Source organism: Stenella coeruleoalba (assembly GCF_951394435.1).
Source record: "Stenella coeruleoalba genome assembly, chromosome: 9".
NCBI classification, from domain to species: domain Eukaryota; kingdom Metazoa; phylum Chordata; class Mammalia; order Artiodactyla; family Delphinidae; genus Stenella; species Stenella coeruleoalba.
Window position 1 is genome coordinate 56,724,111 of NC_137155.1, and position 8,021 is coordinate 56,732,131.

The 8,021-nt window shown below is 57.4% G+C and overlaps 1 protein-coding gene across 1 annotated transcript; it reads right to left on the minus strand.

Annotated features, from left to right (window-relative positions):
• Positions 1 to 546: 546 nt before the first annotated feature.
• HOXA10 (homeobox A10) lies at positions 547 to 4,642 on the minus strand (the record flags this gene model as incomplete). Its single annotated transcript, XM_079932105.1, has 2 exons — positions 547 to 2,510; positions 3,685 to 4,642. 2 exons carry the CDS (start codon positions 4,640 to 4,642, stop codon positions 2,236 to 2,238), a joined length of 1,233 nt encoding a protein of 410 aa, XP_079788231.1. The 3' UTR covers positions 547 to 2,235.
• Positions 4,643 to 8,021: the final 3,379 nt, after the last annotated feature.

The following is an 8,021-nucleotide window of genomic DNA, read 5'->3' on the forward strand; positions in this document are numbered from 1 at the left end:
CCCCTCGCCAACCTGCGCCCGCCGCTGTCACTGTGTGTTCCGGGCTGCCGCTAAGGCATCACGGAGGGAGAAGCCACCGGCCCCGGTAAGGTAAACCTGGGAGAAGAAGGGAAGGGAGGTAAAGGAGAGAGAGGAAAATGGAAGGAGGGGAGAAAGCGAGAAGAGAGGAGGGAACGAGCAGTGTGCGGGCTGGTTTCCCAAATCTTGCAGCTCAGCGACCCGGCGCGGCGCCGAGTGGCGGCAGCCCTGGGCGATTCGAAAGCGCAAGGGACAGCAAGGAGTCCGGCTCCCTGTCTGGCCTCGGCCTCCCGTGCTCGCTCCCTGCCACTCGTTCTCCCCCTCTCTCCCTCCCCGCCAGCCAGCCAGCCAGCCGGGGTGCGCGCTCCTGCGCCCCCTCCCCCCTGCTGTCGCCCCCCCCCACCTCCCGCGAGCAGGAAACGCGTGGCCCCGCCGAGGGCGACCAGGTCGGGGAGGCCTGCTGGGGGAGGGAGGACCCATGCAGCCCCGCCGCGGTCTACCTAACCGCTGCTGCGGACGCTAGTGACGCGCTGTGGGCCCAGCCTGCTCCCCGGAGTCCTAGGCTGGGGGTCATTTAGCACCCGGAGACCCACGAAATAAGCAGCCTCTTCGAACCTCCCGGGGGTCTCCCGAAAGAAATCCTGTTTGGCTTCCTCTGTCTATGCAGCTCCCCTCTCAACTGAAACCACTGGTCCAAGACAGCCACAATCCAGATATACTAGCAAGTCATAAAACTGAACAAAAGCCGACAAACCTTACGGCACCAGGGCTATAGGGCCCAGACAAATTACGACCGTCTAGGTAATATTTAAATAGATGCCTAAAGTAATTGCAGGGGGCGCGGGCTAGTCCTCCTGTTGTAAAAGTGGTGGACGGGATAAAGTGGAAGGTGAAGATAAGAAGTCAAAAAAAAAAAAGAGGTAAAATTAAAAAGCTTCATTCCACAGCTTTTATTCTATAAGAACATAAACATCGTCTTTTTCCACGCACAGCAGCATTACAATATTAATTTATTCTGATTTAAGATTAGAAGTAAATAGAGCTAGAACTAACATTTATAATAACGATAGAATGCATTTGCATAAAACAAGATTGGCAATTTTTCATAATAATAGACATTTATACAGATTTGTATTTTATAGTTTTTTCTTTTTCTGCACCTACAGGTTTGACCCTTTTATGCATGTAACTTCACAGTATAAAGGAAACCCAACAGTGTCTCCCTTCTCTAGTCTATTCCGCTTGCCCCAGCCCTCCTTGGCTTCCGTGAATTTTAGAAAGAAAAAAAAAGAAAAGAAAAGAAAAAAGGGAAAAACGAGGAAAAAAACCTCCACAAGATAGAGAGAATTATGGTGTGCTTGTTGTGTTACCAGTGGTAACAATTATTTAATGACAAAAAATCCACTAAATCTGCAGGTATAAACAAAACAACATATGATTATTTATCTACAGCCAGAAGGGCATGGAAATTCAGACTGAAGTAATTTAGTCCCACAATGCGAGACCTTACACAAACTGGAAGAGAAGTTTCCTTCTCCTGGTCATTCTTTTCTTCCTTTAAAGCTGGGATATCTTACAGAGGAAGGAAAAATTAATCTTTCTGACTTTCTCAGTTTTGCCAATCAGCCCACGTCAAGCCCTTTTGCCAACCTGTGTGTCCATGCCTGCAAGCCCTTCTCTTTGCCAAGGAAGAAAGGAAGAAAGAAAAAAGAGACCCAGGGGCCTGTATCCCCTGATTAAACACAGCCCAGCACTCCAGGCAGGCAAGCCCGGTGGCAGCTCCTTGCACCATTGACCTCAGGCCAGACACCTCAGCTGCCTACAATGCGACCTCCGCCTTCTGGCTAGGTTTGCCGGCCCTGCAGGAAACCAGCTCGACCAGGAGGACAGAGGCCATTTCAAGCAGTGGAACCCCAAGACAGCAAACCATCCCTGTCACCGCTTTACATTTAGGACAATATCTCTGTATATAGAATTTTAGCGCTATATGGCTTTTTCCCCCAGAAAACAACAAATAAACCAGCACCAAGCAAACAGAAAAAGAAACAAAAAGTCAGAACAAACCAGCCCTGCACAGATGGAACAGCCAGCGAGATGGTGAGTGTGGGAGGGAGGAATGGGGCTCCGGCACAGGTGCGAGTTCCTGGGCAGAGCCGAAGACAGAGGGGGCAGAACGGCCCTCTGGAAGCGAAAAGAACCGCATTGCCTGGAGCTTCATCAGGAAAAATTAAAGCTGGCTGTGAGCTCCCGGATCCGGTTTTCTCGGTTCATTTTCTTCAGTTTCATCCTGCGGTTCTGAAACCAGATTTTAACTTGTCTGTCCGTGAGGTGGACGCTGCGGCTGATCTCTAGGCGCCGCTCTCGAGTAAGGTACATGTTGAACAGAAACTCCTTTTCCAGCTCCAGCGTCTGGTGCTTGGTGTAGGGGCAGCGTTTCTTCCGGCCGCTCTTTGCAGTGAGCCAGTTGGCTGCGTTTTCGCCTTTGGAATTGCCTGGCATTTAAGAGAATAAAGAGGGGAAGGTTAAATCGAGGCCACGCGGGCTGCACACAGGGGTGAATTCGGATCGTGCCTACCGTAAGAGGGATGCCCTGAGTCACACGGAGAGAGTTATGCCCCCCTTTAGCTTGCCCAGGGAGAGCAGCTCCTCCAAAAGTCATGTGCAAAATCGAGTGGGCCTCCAATCTACACCTACTCTCCCAATTTACATTTGCCTCCGCTTTTTTTCCAAACACCTGTTTTAACACAAAACTGCCAGGTGCCTGCAGAAGGAACGGCCTGGGAGGGCAGGCTGTATATGTTGAACTTAACGCCTTTCTGTGCTTCTCGCCCCGAGGCAGACTAGCATTTCCTGCAGCCCCCAGGCTGGGAGCGCAGACTGGTTTCTTGGAAGGGGGGGGCGGGCCACGTGGCTGTGTCTCACTCCAGTTCCCTGGTTGCCCAAGGCCTGATGAGGAGAGGAAGAAGGACATAGATGGGACATGGGGAAGGCACGAAAAACTGATTGGGGGTCAAGGGCCCTGCCTCACGTCTCTCCAGGAGCCAGGGACGTGCAATCTGGGCGATTTCGAGTTCCAGGGGAAGCGAAATGGCCCCTTTCTGACTCTCAGAGCAGGGCCCAGGCATCCGGGCTGCATATGCCTTTTCTTCTCCCCGCAACGAGGATTCCCATCCCTCCGGCAACTTTGAGAAAAGCAAGGGGGATCGTAAACTCGAACTTCGCCGGTTAATGGGCTTATTTATTGGTGCTGGCGGCTGCTTATTTTGGACGCCTTACAAACATCCGCGCTATCTACGGGCGAGACACTTTCCCTCCCTCCTCCTCCCCCCCGCGTGGGCCGCGCCTGGCAGGCTGGGCCCAGACCACCGCTTAGGGTGCTCCGGGGCTCGGCTCGGAGAAGGGCACGCACAAGAGGGGAGTTGCTTGCCGGTGTCCTCGCCCCCAGCCGGAGGACGTCTTGGTGTGGGGCGCTAAGCCTCACATGAATTTTTACTGCGTTCCCACGCCCAAATATTAAAAAGCAAGTTCACAAGGTCAGCCTGCCTGCAGTTCGGGCCAAGGCCGACCGGCTGCCGTGCGGACTCCTGGCTCTCTGCTCCTTCCCTTCTCTGGGTCTGCCTGTCTGCTTGCCCGCCTGACTGAGGCCCTTCAGCGCGCCCTGCTTACCCAGGGAGTCCTTCTCGGGCGAAGCTTTGCTGCTCTCGGAAGGGGCGGGGGAGAGCTCCTCCGCAGCCGAAGACGACGCGTGCGCCTCCTCGTCGCCCTGCGAGCCCCCGCCGCCGCCACCGCAGGCCAGCGTGGGGGGCGGCGGCGAATCGAGGGCTCGCTCCTTCCGGGCTGCATCCGCAGAACCGGAGGCGAGCGCGGGTGGCGGGTCGAAGCCGCGCCCCGGAGGCTGAGCAGGGAACGGGCCGGCGCCGAGCTGCTGCGCGCCGCCGCCGCTGCCGTAGCCCTTGGCGGTGCCATAGGCCTGAGAGAGGCGGAAGTAGCCAGGCACTGGCACCCCGCTGGAGGTGCCCAGGGCGCAGCCGTCAGGCGGCGGGCCCCGCTGGAAGGGGCCCATCTCGGCAGCGGCGGACGAGCCTTTGGGGCATTTGTCAGCCGAGTCGTAGAGGCAGTAGGAGCTCTCCTCTTTGATGTTCTGCGCGAAAGAGCACGAGGTGGCCTGCGGCGGGGGCTGGGGTGGTTGCGGCGGGGGCGGCGGCTGCTGCTGGGGCTGCGGCGGCGGCGGCCCTTCGGGTGGCTCCATCCGGCATGACCGGGGCGCTTCCAGCCACAGATCTATAGGCGCGGGCGCGTAGCCGTGAGCCCCGGGACCCAGGCCCCCGCTGCCACTACCGCCGCCCGGCGACGCCGCCTCATTGCGCTTGCCTCCCAGAGCCGGGAAGAGCCCGCAGCTCTGCAGCCCGTAGGGCAGGTCGGCGGCCGACGGCAGGTAGACCCCGCCGTGGGCATAGTAGCCGCCGCCGCCGCCCCCCGCGCTGCTGCCACCACCGCCAGCCTCGCTTCTGCCGGAGCTGATGAGCGAGTCGACCAAAAAAGAGTTCGCGGCGGGGCTCTCCGAGCATGACATTGTTGTGGGATAATTTGGCGAAGGAAGCAGATAGCCCTTTCTGGCTGACATTTCTTGTGCAAAACATGCTGAATACGATTAGCAATCCCCCCGCACCGCGGCGAGCGCCCGCAGCCAATCCTGAGCCAGAGTTTCCGCGCGACCACTCCCAGTTTGGTTTCGTAGGCGCGGGGCCGCTCTCCGAGGGCGCCCTCCGAGCCCGCGATTGATATAAATATGTAATCTGTATTGATGGGCCGCGAGACGCACACCCAATACCTCAGCCCAAAGGCCAGGAGCTGCGGGGGCAACCCCAACGTGGCTGGTGGGGGCCCTGGCCCCTGGGCTCGCTCCGCCCATGCCCAGACGCGCGCCCTCCTTTGGGGCCTGTTTGAAGGGCCCCTGGGCCCCGCGCAGTTAACAAGTGGGGTGTTTACGGTGCGCACCCCGGCCCGCCTTGGGTGCTCCCCATTTTAATTTCGGAATCAGCCACCAGACCTCGGTGCACTCTAGACACTAAGGGGGGCCGTCAGGGCCTCAAGCTCTTCCCATTCAGCCCTGGACCTGGAGCTGTCTCCCCAAGGTGGTGGACCTATTCCTAAGGTCACCAGGATCCTCAGAGTGTCCGAAATCCAGAGCAGACTGGAAGCCGGCAGTTGCTGCTTCTTTCTTGCATCCCTCACAGAACTCTCCCCAAAATGCAACGCCCTGGCCTCTCAACCCGGTACGCGCTCCGCTCCTCCTCCGCCCGTGGGTTGATCCAGTTAGGAAGTTTACCTATGGCGTGCTCACCTGGCTTGCCGTCTCTGCAGCTCCTGTCGGTGAACCTTCGCGGGCTGCCACGAGTGGGGGGTCGAGGCGACTGACCACTTTGACTGAGAGACTTCCCCACCCTTTTACTCCAAGGCCAGAGCGAGGTCCAGCCACCCCGCAGCCACATGGCCCTGGCAGCCTCCAAGCTCATACGCCTTTGGGGGAAGTGAAAGAAAACATTGATCTTCAGGGTTTTTGGCTTACCAGGAGGCGAAGACCTGGAGGGGGAAACTTGGAGGGGGGTGGCAAACGGACACCTTTGCCACACAATTCTCCTGGAACTCTCCCTTTAGCCTTGGCATTCGCACGCTGCCGGAGGCTACGACAAGAACGAATGTCACCACACTCCTGCCTCTTGGTCCCCTCCCCTCTTCCTCCCTCCCCTCCAAACCCACGGCTGGGGCATCCCTCACTCCCGCAGTGTGCGCATTTTAACGAGGCCCGCGGTGAGGAAATCCGTTCTCTGTGAGGCCTGGCTGGGCTCGTGGCCCAGTTATAGGCGCGTTCGGAGGCCAGGCCCTTTGCTCAACAGACACCGGGGCCTCCTTCTTCCCTGGCCGTAGGGACCGCGCTCTCAGTCAACTGGAAACGGCAGGCCCAGGGCGCTAGCCCCCAAGTGTGGGCCTCATACATGTCTCAGGAAATGCGACCTTTTCCGGCCGGATCCAGGGAGCCCAGGAGGCCGCTGCCTTGCCCCTGGCCTACGGGCTAGAGCTCTCCAGGATGCCCCAGGCCTGCCCACTCCGCCAGCTCCGGTCCCTGCAGAGGGCTTGGCTGGAGCTGCTGAACGCCGGGATCCCGCTGCGGGCGGCGGCGGGGAAAGACCCTTGCCTTCCGGGTGACTTGCCAGGCACTTGGCCTTGTTCCTCCCAATATGAACTCAGTCGGAGGAGGAAGCCGAGCCTGAGAGGACACAGAGAGCGCGTATGCGAGAGCTGGCGGCAGAGCCCTGGTGCTGGCTTCTGAGATGCAAGTAAGCAGTTGCGGTCTCTGCCGGCAGCGGCTGCTCGGCGCGCAGCACCCGGAGGCCGTGCCACCGCTTGCGCTGCGCTCCAGCCACTTACACCTCTGCGCCCTGTGGTGACCAGCTCTGCGGACTGGACGTCTGGGGTGGAGAAGAGAGGGATAGAGAGAGAAAGACAGGAACAGAAGGAAAGAAGGACAGAGGGAGAGAAAAGAGAGGGAGAAAAGGGGAGAGAGAGCATGAGAGAGTCGGCTCTCTCCAATCCGACAGGGTCTTGAGGCTGTAGTAACGACGCAGCCGAATCCAGTGAGGGGTCTGTGGCGAGAGATCAGGATCTGTCCTTCACTCTCCATATCGCTCAAACGCCCAAGGCCAAGGCAACTTTTAATCGGGCTAGGCCCACGAGGTCAACGAACTTGAGTACCAAAAGCTTCAGACCAAGCAGCCCAGGATCCTTCCCCAGATGGGCTTGGCCCTTACCCACCTTGCAAGGAGAGTGAAACTGACTGGAACTCTGGTGCTCAGCAGTGCTACTGGGAAATGCCACAAAGCTGAGAACTGCCTGAGAAGGGGGTTTTGCCCCTCAGCACTGTCCATACCTCTCAGGAAATCTCTGCCCAGTGGGAAGTAGGTTCCAAGTACAAGAGAGGGTCCCTTGAGGAGAATGAGCTCCAGCAGGCCAGTGAGCCAGGAGTTGGTGCCTTTTCAGACAAAATGCAGAAAGCGACTTCCCAGCCCACAGGTTAGGAAAGACCAGTGGCCGCAGCAGAGAACGCTTGAGATGGTGAAGGCTAAAAAATTAAGTGAAAGACAACGCTCTAAAGGATCTAAACCTGTCTTTCTTAACCTTTTTGGAAGTTAAAGCCCCCTTTGGTAAATCTAAGGCCACGTTCTGACTCTTATCCTGTGAAAAATGCACATCTGTGCATTCCCACAATTTGACCCGTTATTTTCAGGGAGTTCACAGACCCCTCAAAGCCTTTTCCTTGGGGTCTCCAGAATGTTCCAGGACTCTCCGGGAAATCAGCAGCCCTGCCAGTTTGACTAGTAAGACAAGCTGGGTACCCGGCTGTAGGCAGCTCAGGCCCAGTCTAGTTAGAGCTCTGTAGGGTGGCCAAATGGGCTTCTAGGCTGAACGGGATCCCAGAGCATGCACGCTCCAACCAAGGTTACAAATAGTCTGGTAGCGCATCCGCTATGAGAAGGCCGCCTCAGCTGTGGAGTAGAGGAGGTGGAAGGCCCGCTGAGGGCTCACACACCATGGCATTGGCACTTGGGTCTTCATGGACCTTTGGGGAAAGCTGGATGTTTCTCTCCAGTGTCTTTTCCCCCCTTCTAATAAACCAAACGTGACGTTGAGTTTGTGCTATTTCTTGCTTGGAAAAAAAAAAAAGAATATGTAAGCCTGTGTGGGATCCCCTCTCTGGCCCAGACTGCCACTCCACCTCCACCGCTGAGCGGAGAGTGTGTGGAGAGCCCGCAGATGCGCCTGGGAAGCAGACTGGCCTGCCCGGCTGGCTGGTTCGAACAAGAAGATATCCACACAGCAGAAGCTCAAGTAAAACGCCTGCTGCCTTCTCAGTCTGTCTCAGAGCTCCCAGCATCCCCAACCGCCCCCAAGCCTCCACATTCCCCAGACTGTAACACCGAGGTGTTAGCTTCCTCAATAAAATA